Genomic DNA, 16,142 nt, shown 5'->3' on the forward strand with positions numbered 1-16,142 from the left:
TAAACGTTGCAAGCCCAGAAAATCGCCTAATTATCATAGTCTGGCAACGGTGGAACAAAAATAAAATAAATTGCAGGGAATAAATGCAGGAAAATTAAGATGTGCTAAAAACAAAATTTTTACCAAAAAATGGAGGAAAGCGTTTTAAATAATAGACAGACACATGGTCCTGATGTTAGTGAGTTACCTAAAAGTAGTACCGATGGAGAAAGTGGGAGTGGCTCTAATACAAGTGCAGGTAAACAATATTGTGTATCATCGAGTTTTACCAATAAATATACTCATTAATTTGTACTTTGTATATGTAATTAGATTTATTGCAAAAAATACGTGAACTGGAGGAAGAAAATCGAAAAATGCAATATGGATTCAATAGCCAGAGGGCGAAGCTAAAAGAACTGTTTGTGCAAAAGGAACGTGAACTGGAGGAGATGAAATCCAAAATGATAGTAGCTGAAGTAAAAGCACAGGAAGAGATATCGTCTTTGCAACAGTTAGTGCAAGGTTTGGATACTAATCGCGGAGTAAAATAATATGTATTAATTTTTATTTATAAATCATTTTAGAAACAATTGAAGAGTCCGCTATTTGCAAGTCAGAATTAGAGCACTTGAAAGAGGAAACAATTCGTTATCGACAATTAAACGAAAGTTTGATGCAGCAACAACAGACAAATTCCAACAGTTCCCAAGAGTTAAGTAGTTTGGCACCACAAGTGTTGAGTCAGGTGAAAAAAACAATAGTTAGAAAATTTGGTGTAGACACAACCAATTCAGTCTTAGGGACAAGTTTTGGCCAAGAAAATCCTACAGAAGAAAGCAAAAATAAAGGTGATGGAAAATATGTAAGTCTGTATATTACAATAATCGGATGTCTTGGAAAATATTTAGTATTTTTTACCTTTTTAAAAGACTCACGAGGATTCGGAGGTGTTAGGCTCAATTGTTACGCAGTTACATGAAGAAATGAAGGCTTTAAAAGAAAAACTTCGGGAGGCTGATGAAAAACTTCGTGCCACACAAAGTGAAACGAATTCCGATACAATATCAAACTGTAAAAACTGCGCAAAATTAGAGGAGAAAATAGAAGAATTAAAAACAAATGCTGCTGAAAAACAGGAAGAATTCGACAACTTGAAAAAACAATTTGATGAATCTGTTAAAGATTTGGAAAAGGAAGCAGCCCTAAGAGCTGGTCTAGAAAATCAGTGGCAAGAAAAAAGAGAAGCTCATAAGAACGAAGTCCATATTCTTAGGGAACAAGTAATTTTTGGTATTATTTCGGAAAGTTGCAATCGCTAAACAGGGCATTTTACTTTTTTCAGGTTACCTCTAATGAACAACAACTATTAGAGTTACAGCAAAAATTTTTAGAAACCAAAGATGAAGTAATGCGTCAATTGCAACGCGTCAGCGACGACAGGGAAAAAGTCAACAAACACTTGGAAACTTTACAAGCTGACAATGACTTTTTATCTGGAAGGTATTTAGCAACAGCAGAAGAAATCGAAAATCAATACATTAATCTGCCAAATACGATTGAGGAATTGCACGAAGTCATTTTAAGGCAACAAAATGAGTTGATTCAAGCACGTTTGGGTTGTGATTTCGAAAAAAATCGATGTGTAACATCTTTGGATGAAATCCAAATTTTGCGAGATCAGTTGGAAGCCAGTAACAATGAAAGGATTCAAAACAAAAAGAAGTACCAAGCGGAAACAAAATCTTTGCAGTAAGTCTAAAACATTTATTTTCTACTCTATCGTATTTTTAATATCTCTTATTTTGTATTATAAAATTAAGAGATCGGATAACTCAACATTTAGTAACATTACAAAACTGCGAGTTAGCAAAAACAGCATTAGAGCGAAAAGAAAGTGAATTGAATAGACAAATATCTGAATTCAGGGTAGAAATTATAGAGCTACAAGAGCAAAATGTAAGTAAATAAATATATTTCAGTTTCTAATTTTACATACAATTTTACGTCATCTAAAACGCAAATCATATTATCACTTTTTGCCAAAAATTAAATTTCAAATACGAGTCAAAAACATTTCATTTCACAACTATTTTGTAATAGGAAAAACTTAGTAGAAATTATGCAGATGCTAAGGCTAAAATAAAAAATCTGCAGGACGATTTAGTTACCAGTGAGCAAGTACAAAAAGATTTCGTTCAATTATCACAAACTTTACAGGTATAATCAAAAAGGTGCCTCTTAAATTTTTATGCACAGATATTTGTATAATGGAACGCTATTTCAGGTGACATTGGAACAACTGAGGCATGCTGACTCTGAAGTACGCTGGCAAGATGACGATGACGTTGCCAATTGTCCAACGTGTAATAATCATTTTACAGTTACTGTACGTAAACTACACTGTCGTCATTGCGGCCATATCTACTGTGACAAATGTTTAACAAAAACTGTACTATCTGGACCACGGCAGCGGCCAGCACGAGTCTGTGATATTTGCCATACTTTGCTCACTCCCAATATAGCACCCTATTTCAGCCAAGAGTCTGCCCAGCAATCATCAGTGTCCACTAATAACTCTTAGATTAAGAGCGAATGAGCTAGAGAAAAACAAATGTTTGTACAAGTACATTCATTATAAAATTTATTAAATTTTTTCTCAATAAAATTTCATTTTAAATTCTATACACGTTTTATTATTTTCCCCAACTTTATATTGGTGGTTATATTCTATTGAAAACGACAATTTGTTTCAACTTAAATCCTATAACAATCATTTCTTAAGAAATTAAAAAAAAATATGTTTAGAAATATTGATATTAGAATTCAAATAATAAAGGAGCAAAATAGTTTTATAGATATTATTTAAATTTACGTATACATATATCACAAATACTGTATTTTATATGTTGATTGATTGTAGTTTGCATTTAAAGTTGTTGAGGGAATAAAATTCTCATATAAAAGGCGCATGATCAAATATCGTTAAGCATTGATGTATTGACTCTGTTGTTTAAATGTGGATATTTATTATTTTTTAGTTTATGCGGTTTTATTTAATTAAAGATACTTTTTTAAAAAGTGGTATTTACTTCTAATTAACATTAGATCAGCCAAAGATCATTGCAGCCTTATTTTTTCCTAAAAAATATTTATTTTAACATTAATATCCAACTGTTAAAACATGTACATAAAACAAAGCGATAAACCACAACAGATTAACAAAACCATATACAAACATGCCGAATAGACAATCCTTTTGCAAACAATTTTGAGCAATTACGTTTTTTTCCAACTGGGGGTTTTTTCACAAATATTAATAATAACGGATTAGTTAAGAAAATACATTTGTAAAAACAATACCTCTTTACTTTGATTTCATTGTGTATAATAAACTTTGAATACTTCTGTTAACACTATTCCACTTGGCTAAAATAAGGTTAAACTCTAAAGTATATATCTTACACATGCTTAAGTTTGTTAATTTTAATTAATTTGTTAACACAATTTGTTGTTTAGTTAGTTTTATTAACGTTCTACTTATTTAATAAATATTTTAATACTGCATTTCAATTCATGTGAAACACTAATACTTTTATACAAATACAATCATATAAGAATTATAAAACAAATATTGACAAATTGCATTTTTAAAAAACATATACAAAAATTGTAATGATTTCCGCTCTTCAACGAAACTAACGTAGGCTGTGCTCGTGAAATAACTGAAAATAAATAAAAATTTTATTAAATTTTAGAACATTATTATGTTTATATTAGATATCAAACATTGTATTGCAGGTCAAACTGATCACAAATTAACTTATTAATATTTAGTACTTACCCTACCAAATGAACCGTCCAAGTATTATGGCAACTATTGCTACGCTAGCCACACTTAATATACTCCACATTTTTAGACTTCCTAAGAAATTTTAATTTAAAATAGAATAAAAATAAGAAAAGGTTCTAATATTTTTCGCACTTTTACATATATGTACACACATATAAATTCGTACATACATACATATTATGAAAAATTTGTTGTTTACACTCAATAACACGAAATTTTAACTTCAAATTTTGATCAGTGAATATGAAAATGGTGAAGTATACATAGTTGCCTGTTTTTAATGTTAAACATGAAAATAAATTTTTATACTGATACTGAACATTTACACATAATTTGAAAACCTGTGCAATAATTTAAATATTATTGACTGCGTATTTGTCTTTATAAAGTGCAATCGTTTTTTATTTTTGGACCAAACTAAAATCAATATTAAAAGTTTGTATGTTCTTGCTTTAGCAACGCGAAATTTATGATTTAAATATGCGTGTATTTACGTGTAGTTTTATTTCCATGGATATTGATGTTTCAAAAAAGATTGTTTACAATGATTTCAAATTGTAATAGAGACTTCTAATTCACTTGTGTATATGAAATGATTTTCTTTATTTTTAACTGTTCTGAAACCATACAATCGACACAAATGATTAATGTATACAATACAATTAAGATAAGAATTAAATAAGTATAATTATATGACATTAAATAATTACTATTTTTTCATGAGATTCTATTCTAGTTAATATTTTTAAAGAGCAATCATAATAAAAGATAAATGTATAAATTTGATATGAGTTCAAGATGAAAACGACAGAGAACGAGAGAGCACATTTACATTATGATAACAATGTTTATAATTTTCTTAATTTTTGTTGAATTTGTCTAGTTTGTGATGTCTGTTTCAGAATTACCTCCGCCATTATCATTATTATTATTTGCAGAAATTGAGATCTCGCGACCGTATTGATTGAGGAACTCTATTATAACTCCATTGGACCATCCAAAACCTTTTTGGACCCCATATTCTCCGCCACCGCCATGCCCTCCAAATGTTTCAGCATTATACTGCAATATCAAAATATTTATACAATGCAAGTAACACAATTTAAAATCGTATCTTACCTTTTCAAACATGGCTCTAGTCTCGCTATAGGCTTTAAAGTTTGATTTTACCCATCGATGACCCCAGCTTTTTGAAAGGTTTTTAGCACCTTCGGTGCCCAAATTTTCTAAACCCTTGACAAGTATATATTGCATGGGAGGCCAGACATTCGGAAAGTCCCATTGTTCACCAGTGCGATAATCGGTATTGGGTACACCACCAGGATAGCTGTCCAGTTTCATTTCAGCAATATATTTTAATACTGATGCCGAAATTTTCTCCGTTAAACTAGAGTTGTAGGCCTTTGTCCATAAGGGTGATAAATTGGTGGGTACGAAATAGTTTCGAGATTTATTGTTTATAAGATCATAATCAAGCCACACACCTACATCTTCGTTCCAATGAACGGCTTCAATTGCCTAAAAACAAAAATATATTTTTGTATATAAATTTATAAAGAAGATATTAAGCATTTGTGAACATACCTCTAGTATATAAGCAGCTTTATTTTCATAATCATTCGATTTAGCCTCGTTACCAGACAATTTATAATATTTGGCGATAATTTTAGCATTCCAGTACAGAATAGCATTTAATTCTACAGGAACTATAGAGCGAGTTTTCAAGTTTGTCAAATTACCATTACGAGTGCCTTCGTCGTTGATGAACCAACGCGAACTAAAATCCATACCGGACTCTGCTGCAGCTTTTAATTCATTGTAATGGGCCTCTTTTTCTTCATCGGTGGGAAATACTTTAGATGTCTCCACATCTTCCCGGTAGGATTCTGGACGTGGACCTGGCGCTGAGTTGCTATATGCACATATATTATAACCCTTGGCCTGTACTGTGTGATTATTCATCCAGTACTCGAATTCGTGTTCCAAAACATCTAAAGCATCTATACCGAATTGTTGGTCTTTTGTAAATTCAACATAAGCATCGATCATGGCCGCTAATAGTGGAGGCTGAGAACGACCAGCGTAGTATACGCGTCCACCATTGGGTATAAAACCAAATCGTTGTACAATGGACATGAAATTTTCCAACATTCCTTTTGCCGTGTGTGTCATTTCCGAGTACAAAAGACCTTTAATAATCCAGTATGAATCCCAATAATAAAATTCAATGAAACGTCCTCCCGGTACAATAACTGGATGATCAACCGGTATAATAGAATAGAAATGGGGGTTTTGGTGAACGTCATCAATCATTTTACGTCCCAATTCTTTCCATATAGCATTCAAATCTACTCCCCATTGTTTTAAATCAGGATCGTTAATATTCTCAAGAAAGGCTGGGTGGTCCGTCCAATCATCAGGTAGCCAGGGAACAAATTCTTTGCCTAAATCATCGAAATGATCCTAAAAATAAATGAATTGTTATTGGACAATTTTAAAAAATTAATTGTGTTACCTATCTTTACTTAGTTTATAAGTTTTAATAATAAACTTACATTTACAAATTGTCGAATATCGTCTTGTGATGGATCATTATTTTTTGATTCCATAAATGCCTCAAACTCCGAAATTGTTTGTTCTGGCGTAAACTTTAATTTCATGTCAACGAATGTCTTTGAATCCTCGAATAAATGGGCCATTTGTACAGTATGTAGCAGATTTCCATAACAGTAAATTTGGCTAGAGTAAAAAAACAAAACGTAATTATAACAAATTATTTAATTTCAATTTGTACTATGTGAATTAAAAAAAAAGAAAACAAACAAATAAAGATCTTCATTGCATGAGTATTTGGTTGACGGTGTGTATGCGATAATTTCGATCAGTGTTTTAATAAACAGAATTTATTTGTTGACAAGGCAATTTTTTTTATAATTATTGTTAATTTTACTGTTTATGTTGTTCTTGTTTTATTTATTATATTTTTTTACTGTAAATTTGTTGTTTTTTGCTTAATTTTAAATATCTTTAAATTGCAACACTTGTTCAAATATAGTATTTTCCATGGTGTCACTTACCAAGCAGGAGTTTCATCTTCAAATGCATCTCTCTTTTGTATTGCGTTGTTAACATTTAGATTTCTAGCGCTAATAATTCGAACACAGCCAACATTTAGTAATGTCAAAATTAAAAGCCTTAAAGGCAATATCCGCGTTAAAAACATTTTACTTTTTAATTTAACTTTTTTTTGCCGTTAAAACTTTTTTCCAATACCTGTTTGAATCACGTTTATTTTTGAATATTTTATATTAAATTGTTTAATTTATGGTAATATTATGACAGATATATCTTGTACTTGTTTCAAAGATTGCAAAATTTTCTTTGGAATTTATTTTAATTTTGACAGAATTTGTTATAACGTTTCCTTTCTCGCTGTAACGACTGACAGCGGTGGTCAGCCGTGTAATGACTCTAATTGTTTAAGATTTGTGTTTTATATATGTATAGATCGTTTTTTATATATTTTATTATAATTTTTTTTTTTGCACGATTACTCGTATTTATTTATTTATACTCAGTCGCATTGTTATTTATACTAAACTTATTGTTCAATTTTCCTCTCTATTTTAAGTATACAGTTGTGACTAAAAAAATAGTAATGCTTTTATTAGAAACGATTTATTTCAATAACTGTAACAGTAACTAGTTTAGTTGCATTTCTATTACTTCTGGGAAAAATGTCACAAAAAATAATTATATTAAAACTTCTATAGCTTTAGCATTTTTTATTTTCTTATTGAAAAAATGTACTATTTTTCAGTTTTATACCTTTTTGTGATTTTGCTACTTTTTCTCACTGGACTGTAAATAATTTTTCATGGCGCCCGTTATGTCTAAATAATCTAATATAAATAAGTATTGAGTACCATTGTTAACTTGTTGTTTCATTGTTTTTATACCAATTGAAATGAAGAAGTTATTTGAGAATTTAAAAGTAAAACCAAATACTCTTATAGTTTTTTTCCTTGTACTACACATAATATAAATAAAAATATTATTTATTGGTCAAGATAAAGTATTACTAGATATTTTTTATATGAAATCTATTGACGAATAACTTCCATGTTGATGTCATTTTTTATCTATTACGATTTGAGGTGTTCTTTTTATTAAACAAACATTTTGTTTATTTATAAAATTGAAAAATTGTCTTTTAAGTTTTTACACCTTGACATAACTACAATTTAAACATTTTGTAAACGAGCACTAGAATGTCAACCGTTGATAAAAAAGTTTATTCAACCTATTAATTAATTTAATGTAAATTGAAATAATGATATTAACTTACAATTGAGGTTTTTCCGATATTATGCTAAAAGTATAAAAAAAATAAGACAAACAAAACATTTAGAGATTTTATTGAAAATTTGTTTAATACGTGTATATTATATTAAATAATAAACAATATATAAAACATGTGTAAAAATGCACTAAAGAATACTTTTATAAGGTAACTTTTTTTCCAGTGTACAAATTGTATTAACTTTTATTAGCTAATTTTAGGCATAACGAGGACATATTAAAATATTTTCGTTTTTATTATTAAATAAAACCGTAGATTTTAAATAAAATTTGAAAACAATGGAACGTGATGAATTACTAAAGAGAAATATTTAAAAAGTTAACAGGAATATTTTTATTATTTTAATAACTTTGTATGACAAAAAAACGTGACATCAAACTTGCAAGTACACAGATGTCTATTAACAAAAATCTGTCAATTTTGTATATATACATTTGTAAATGGACAATATTTTTAAACCAAAAAACTCTTTCGACTTTTCCCAATAGACACAAATCTTGTTTCTACCTAGATACTCGGTATACAGAATATCAAAAATCGATATACAGAATAATTTTGATAAAACGTAGAATATTTCCTACACGTGTAAGGAAGCTTATTATTTGTTTTAATTTATTTTAAAATGTTTATAAGGAAATGGAATTGTTATATTTTAACAGAATATTTGTATGCACATAAATATTTTAGTATTTTTCTCATAAGAATATGAGTATAGTTTCCTTAATGTGTTTGTATTTTGATTTACTGGCTGCGATTCAATGATCTTTACAAAATTGTTATTGTAAAAAAAGTTATTTTTAGCATATTTGCAAAAAAATGCTACATATTTTTGATAAATACTCTAACTATTAATGTATGTATGAACATAAAGTTTTAATAATAGTTTTGTGTTGTTGTCAACAAACTCAACGTCATTAAATAATTCAATTTATTTAAATACAACAAACAGATCAACATTCATTCAAACAGATAGTTTAACATAAAAACGTTCATGTGTGTAAATTTTAGCATGATGATCTTTTTGAATAATTTAAGTCACGTTTACTGGTAATTCCTATTATTATTTATTATTATTGCACTTTTTTCTCACTATTATTCTTTATTCAACGAAATCAATTTATTTTACTACATAGTATTTTATAATCTCAGGAGTATATGAATATTATACTTATGTATATCAAAAGATATCATCGAATATAAAAATAATTTATAATAATCAAACATCCCGCTAACCAGTTTTTTATTGTTATTCCCAATACCAAAATCTCATTTTATTTAAAAATTAAATTTGTAATTAATATTGTAAACATGTACGTAAATATTGTTATCAAAAAAATAACTTGATTTCTTATCATTTCAACAAGTAGTCTAACACCTCTCTTAACAAAATTTTTAATTTGTTTGGAAAAATTACAAGTTTTTCAAAAAGTTTGTTATGAATTAATTGTTTACATATTTAAACACTCTTGACACACGACATACATACAAAAACACGTTCATGTGTAAGATGGATGACAGTTATTGCTTGCGTATAAGTAATTTTGTATTTACATTGTTACTCATACGTTCTCAGTTTTAGGAATTACATCCCAAGTAATACTTTTTTTCCTTATGTATAAAATTTTGAGGTCGAAAACGTTAATTTATCTTTTTAAAGCTTCTTAAGTTATTTATTAAATTATTTTTATTTTAATTAAACGAACAAAATCAATCACCCCTATTTTGCATTTCGATTACGTTTACGCATTCAGTTACGCTACGATCGAAAAATGGTGTTCCAATAAAAAACTGAATCTTAAGAAAAAGAAGAAGCAATTCCATTCCGTTTCAATGCTTTACGAATGTGAGTATTCTGCGTTAGGATCGTACCAACGTTTTTGTAAGTTGTTGTTTATGTGGCAGAGAGTCGAGTCGAAATGCAGAATACCAAATTTGTCAAACGGAAAAAATTTCGCTTCGAATTGAAATGCAGAATAGGGGCGAATATTTGTACAAAATATAAAATATGTATATAAAGGAAAGCTTAGTATAAGAAAAAAACAGCCTAATTACTATAATAATTTGATAATAGGTCTAACTTATTCAAATTATATGCTACAATTTCAAGTGTCTACTCTAACTCCGTTTGTATTTATTAAAATGGTGAAATACTTTTAATCACACTTAAATAAAGGGGATTTTCTAACTCAACTTTAAAGTTTCATAATATGTATGTAAATAAACTCGCATTTGCAGTTTGCAACTTTAAATAAAAATCCAAAAAAAAAAATCCCCTGAAATCTCCAATAAGGAAATATCACGTTATTTTTAAATCTCTTAACTGTATACAAACAAGTTGCTATTGAGTTGCCCATACGCTTATAGTTTTTGAGTTTAAATAAACCCAACTTCATCTATCAACATTTAATCAATAATATCATATTTGAAAATACATATCCGCTCATTAAATTCAATTTACTAATAAAAGTAGTTTCTTAAATAAATATAAACTTATACAGAATTATTATTTTTAACAAATCTTAGTGGCTTTATAAATTCCCAAGAAAATTATGATTATTGTTTTTAATATAAAAGAAAGCAATTAGTATTTATTTAGTTCTTTTAAGTTTTCAGTAAATTTGCACTATATTTTCCACTTCATTTAAATTTAACGACTGGGAAATTATTTTTGAATTTGTTTTAGGCATGTTAGATGAAAAATATATTATTCAAAAAAAAAACACACTCAAAGCGATAATATTTGTTGTATTTTATTGTTTAGATATTTGTTTATTTATTTTTATGATTATAACGGATTAGACAGAATGCAAAAAGAATATTATTGTATTGTAACGAATTTTAGTTGCTCACGGTTTGAATTCAAATGCCCAACTGATATTAATACGTCGATTGTTTCGCTAAAGAAAACTCTTTTCGTTTAATGCACTTGTATTGTCAAACAAAATATACAAATACATACAAATTGTTGTATTATTGTTGTTGTACAATTTAGTTATTTGTATTGTCATAAATTTTAATGGTAATAAAGATTTTTGTCTGTAACTTTAAAAGGAAATAAGTTAAAAATAGGACTAGATTTGCGTCTAACATCTTAGTAAAGAATTAAAAAATAACACTATATACAATAAGTTGGTAATTACCTGTTAGAATTGTGAAAAAATCTGTTTAGTCCCCTCACATTCCACCCAACCGACTTGATCAGACCTTTTATATATATGGATTGCAGTAGACACTTTGTAGTTTTAATAAACATTTTACTCTCTTTATATTTTACAATTTAAAAAAATGCTATTTTACAGTAATACGTTATTATTTTAGTGTCACTAAATGCAGCAATTATTGTTCACTTATCAGTTTGGTGAGTTTTATACTAGACTGAAAAATGTTTTATAAAATTGATCAATTAAAATCTCTATCTCAGCAAATTTGAAATAGAAATAAGTATGTATGAATGTATGTAGGTATTATTTAAAACGTGTGTATAAAAATAAATACATACTGCATTTAATTAAACCTCGATTCTAACAAAGTTCATATAAATTTAATACATATTGGTTGTATATATATGGGAAATTCATTCTACCTGGTTATTTTTTATTATCTTTTAAAATGTTATATCCTATTCGAGAATACAATATAAAGTTACTTCAAAGAGTAGGGTTCAAGTGTAGGGAACAGCAATAGAGTTTAAAATAATTTTAAAGAAAATTTTGAATATATAATCTGAACCCAGGTTGTAAACAACTAGAAACTTAAAAGATAATGTTAATTTTAAGAATTTTTTCTCTTTATTTTGCTATCTTAATGATCACGTGTTTTACAAACGATACAAATTTTGAAACGACCAAAATGTATATAAATTTAAAAATAACCTTAGTTGCACAGTTATTTTGGTAACGGTATAAGCTGCTCAACCTTGATTTTTATGTTAAGACAACACAAATTAAATGAACATATTTGTACACTTCTGCTACATTACAAAAATTCTATGAATTAGACAAAAAATCCTTATTTGTAAGATAAATCCAAAACCTAGAATCTTATGTAAATAAAACAGTGAATGTTTAATTCGATTGACTAAATAAATAATTTACTTACTAGTGTAGACTACAGATTACAAAAAAAAATAATAAAGTCAAAATATTTGTACTAAGAAATCAGTTTAAACGATACAATTATCACGTCATTTCCCTCAACCCCTTAGCTATATAAACAAGCCCACAAGACAACGACACACCGCCAAATCTCAGCCAATCATAGATCGTTTAACTAGTCATGCAAAACAAGTCTCGTTTTTCCTTTAACAAATGTCCAAGTAGATGCAGTCGGTGTGACGTTGATTATATAGAAAAAAACCTGTATTCAAATATTTTATCTTTCTATGAACAGATGTGTTTTGTTTTTATAAATAAGTATTAAATAAATTAAATTTCTGAGGTTTGTATACCAATACGTGTATCACTAATTGGTGTTGTAGTTAAATAACACTAAGGTACTGCTGCTAACTAAAAACAAGTCGTTTTTTTTTTCTTTCTAATTTTAATACAAGTATAATTCGATATTTTAATTGAATGTGTTTTTTGTACATTGATTGTTGAAAATGTGAAAAAAGTAAAGTGACCTTGAATTAAATAGTCAAAGATTAGAAAAAAACTTAAAAGCTACAGTTGTAACTAAAATAGATAATTGTTAAAAAAATACTTTTTTTGTTTATAAAAATTATAGCATATCTTAGGGATAAATATAAAATTATTTAATTTTCAAGTCTTGTTTATCAATATGCAGTTTAGTGTTTGAACTGTAGTTAATTTTGCTGCAAAAATACTAATTGTCATTATAGTTCGCACTCCCTGGTTAAAAGAGTATGTATATCGAGCCCCAATTAGGCGAATACAAAAAATTATCGTCATTTCCTTTAGTTATTAAAAAGTAAACATTTTATCCGACCTACTTTATTATTATTAAAAAGACAATTCTAATAGACAAATCTAATAGAAATACGGATCGTATTCTAGAGCCAATTGCTTACAAAAACTAAGTGCTATCTTTAAAAATGTAAATACGTAATTAAAAATTTTACCAAAACGTCTCGTATTGTTGACGTTTTATTGTAATTAAATAATATGATAAGATAAATTCTACTACTGAGTCATAATTACAATAAAAAATGAGAATAAACAATTACAATTATTATTAGTTTGAGAATAGAGTTATTTGCCGTTTTTGCTCAGACTTTTTTTCCCAAAATGACAAATTACTTAAAAACAAATTTAGAGAAATTCTAATCATGGAAAATTCTATGATTATAATTAAACAAATATTATATTTATTTTTAAAATAATAACAGTTTACTAAAGACACACCTATTTTTTAATCTTTAATCAAATCTTTAGATAATGTACTGTTGAATCAGAAATAATGGATTTGAAGTAGGCTTTTAATTTAATATTTATAAAGATGTGGCGCTATATTTAAGGTTTATACATATAACCCTTGGAATCAGTTATGTGTTGAATTTTGAATTTTTGTTATTAAAAAATGATACTACGTGTGTATTTCAAAGAATATTTTTAATAACAAATGTTAAATTGCAAATACCTGGATGTATAAATACTTTTAATAATGCAATGTCAACAAAAGTTTAAACCATACATACAAACATACATACATGTCTATTTACTCATTTGTTTCTAGCATTAGGGTGGTTTTTAAATTAAAACATTTATATAGCAAAAATGAATCGTTTTATTTAAAGTAAAATGGAGAAACGTTTAGAAGTCCTGACTATTAATTTTTTTTCAAGCAAGATTTGTGTCGTAAAAAGTTTTTAATTTTAGAAAAATTAATTTTGGAATTATTAACGTAACAATACTGTGGTGAAGGATATTAAAAGATCATTGATTAACATACAAATAAACAAGAGAAAGAGTTAACAACCGCTCACCAATAATATTAAATTTGTGCATTCTAACAGATGAAACAAAACACACACACTTTTTTTTAAAAGTTAATAGAAGTTTCTTCACAGCTAAATACATATGATCTCTGTTGATCCGGTAAGTACATCCTGATATAAATATTTAATTTCTTATTCAACTTTAAATGTTAGAAAAACCAACAAATAATATGATTACAATGTGATAATAATGAAATGCTGGTAACACTGGTTTTTTCTTTTGACTTTTTCTGATAAAACGTTGCACTTTTTTGCATAAGACAAACAAGCTATTTGCATAATAGAACATGGTTAAACTTTATTTTTAAATTATGCAATTTTAAATGTATATTTTGTAATTTGTAAGTATTCTAAAGGTTTCTATTGGTTTATTTCAAATATCACTTACTTTAAACTCATTTTGTACAGTTATAGATGTTGATACTCTCTCCCTTTTGAAAACTATTTATTATTCTTTTGCACTGTTTTGAATTTTTATTTATTTCTGAAAAATTTTATTCTTTGTTTTTTTTTTATTTTAATTTTTTTTACAACACGTTTAGAAGAAGAAAGTAGCGACCGCAGTGAAATATAGTTCAATGTCTGACAGCTGCTTAAAATGTAATGATGGTCAAAAGCGTCTGGTGTATTGTAAATAAATGAATAAATAAATACAACACTACTTGTTCGTACAAAACTCAGTTCTTCTATATATATGTATATACGAGTACGATATTCATACAGGTCTCTTAATTATTGTATCGTTGCCAGCCACCACCACACTCACTAAAACGATTTTACAATTATTTTTTGTTCATATTGAAAGTGAATATAAACAAACAAAATAAATATATATATTTATATGCATACTATGTAAAAAAAAGTGAAAAAAAATAACTTGCACATATTGCAACTGCATGTTTATTTTATCGTATTTGCGAGAATTTCATGAGAGTCTAGCTAATGCATTTAATAGTATTTAGTCATTCCATTAAAACAGTTATTTTAAAGAAGATATTCATTAATCTAAACTCTCAGCATGAAAGCTTTTTTTGAAGTTGCAAATTGCTATTGCTTTTTCCCATTCTTAAGGCAAAATAAACAGGATTGCAATGATCATACTATAGCATCTCTGCAACATTTAAAATGATTTAACATTTTTGAAATATTTGTAAATATTGCTCTTGTTTTTTGTTTTGTAAAATATCTTTTGTTTTCATTTTTCAATGAATAGTATGTCGAATACCATTAATTGTGGATCTAACTGTTCAAAATTTGAAAAGAAAACGTAAAATAAATTCATTTTAATATCTGCTATTAAATTCGCTATATACATAAGTTAATAAAGGAAAACTACATTAACTTCAAGAGAATTAGAGAATGAAATGACACGAGAGAATAAAATAATACAAATATTCACATATGTATGTGATTTAATTGTGTGATTTTACTCACGTGCATTTAACACCGTGAATGCGATTTTCTAGTGTTACCATAGTAATGCTAAATTTTGCATAGTGACTATAATTATAATTATTAATCTAATGACACAAACAAATCTTAATGAAATTTCATAAATATTATATAACAGAAAAAATGTCATATAAACACAGTTTTAATATGTTTATTTTTTTATAATTTTATCGAATAAACATTCTTAAAATTAATTAATCGTCCATAGAAAAATTCCTTCTACACATGGTAACTCTATATTTACTAAGAAATGAAAAACCTACACATATGTATATATATATACTTAGCAAGTACTTTTGGAGGCTTGTCTTAAACACTATATACATATGTACGTACATATGAATACCACTTTTAAAACCTGATCCAGTTTTTAAACCTGATTGCTTAGTGGAGCTCAGTATATTTTTGTCTCATGCATTTATTTGTATTTATACTCCCTTATTCAAACAAATTTGTTTTAACCCAATCCAATAAACTTCGATTCAAACCTGTGAAGATTTTTAAAAAGTTTAACCTAATAATTTCAAGAAACGTGTGAA

General features: G+C 27.4%; 2 protein-coding genes across 8 annotated transcripts; one reads left to right on the forward strand and one right to left on the reverse strand.

The window, feature by feature from the left end:
- Positions 1-6: 6 nt before the first annotated feature.
- LOC119600126 (early endosome antigen 1) lies at positions 7-2,664 on the forward strand. The gene is made up of 8 exons (XM_037950208.1): positions 7-238; positions 313-504; positions 567-844; positions 912-1,262; positions 1,325-1,731; positions 1,803-1,938; positions 2,083-2,199; positions 2,267-2,664. Exons 1-8 carry the CDS (start codon positions 130-132, stop codon positions 2,561-2,563), a joined length of 1,887 nt encoding a protein of 628 aa, XP_037806136.1. The 5' UTR covers positions 7-129; the 3' UTR covers positions 2,564-2,664.
- LOC119600127 (trehalase) lies at positions 2,601-14,819 on the reverse strand. Of its 7 annotated transcripts, XM_037950212.1 has the most exons (9): positions 14,540-14,815; positions 11,336-11,570; positions 8,181-8,204; positions 6,388-6,571; positions 5,417-6,295; positions 4,952-5,350; positions 4,741-4,894; positions 3,829-3,904; positions 2,601-3,120 (listed from the first exon to the last, which is right to left on the reverse strand). In XM_037950212.1, the coding sequence occupies exons 2-9, from the start codon at positions 11,446-11,448 to the stop codon at positions 3,111-3,113; spliced, it is 1,839 nt and encodes a 612-aa protein (XP_037806140.1). In that variant the 5' UTR covers positions 11,449-11,570; positions 14,540-14,815; the 3' UTR covers positions 2,601-3,110. The 7 variants fall into 7 exon arrangements, with proteins under 7 accessions (XP_037806140.1, XP_037806141.1, XP_037806137.1 ...); XM_037950213.1 differs by lacking the exon at positions 11,336-11,570 and having other exon boundaries at positions 14,540-14,817; XM_037950209.1 differs by lacking the exons at positions 8,181-8,204; positions 11,336-11,570; positions 14,540-14,815 and adding exons at positions 6,910-7,105; positions 10,921-11,062.
- Between the last annotated feature and the right edge of the window lie 1,323 nt (positions 14,820-16,142).

This window comes from Lucilia sericata, unplaced genomic scaffold, assembly GCF_015586225.1.
Source record: "Lucilia sericata isolate MDLA Ls3-8-SP2 unplaced genomic scaffold, ASM1558622v1 Contig000104F_arrow, whole genome shotgun sequence".
In the NCBI taxonomy this organism is placed as follows: domain Eukaryota; kingdom Metazoa; phylum Arthropoda; class Insecta; order Diptera; family Calliphoridae; genus Lucilia; species Lucilia sericata.

Coding starts and splice junctions, on each gene's coding strand:
- LOC119600127 (XM_037950209.1), bottom strand. CDS start 7,055: ATGTTTTTAACGCGGATATTGCCTTTAAGGCTTTTAATTTTGACATTA. Junction 6,572..6,909: donor GAAGATGAAACTCCTGCTTG/GTAAGTGACACC, acceptor TTTTTACTCTAG/CCAAATTTACTGTTATGGAA. Junction 4,895..4,951: donor CTAGAGCCATGTTTGAAAAG/GTAAGATACGAT, acceptor TTGATATTGCAG/TATAATGCTGAAACATTTGG.
- LOC119600126 (XM_037950208.1), top strand. CDS start 130: ATGGAGGAAAGCGTTTTAAATAATAGACAGACACATGGTCCTGATGTT. Junction 239..312: donor TGGCTCTAATACAAGTGCAG/GTAAACAATATT, acceptor ATATGTAATTAG/ATTTATTGCAAAAAATACGT. Junction 1,732..1,802: donor GCGGAAACAAAATCTTTGCA/GTAAGTCTAAAA, acceptor TATAAAATTAAG/AGATCGGATAACTCAACATT.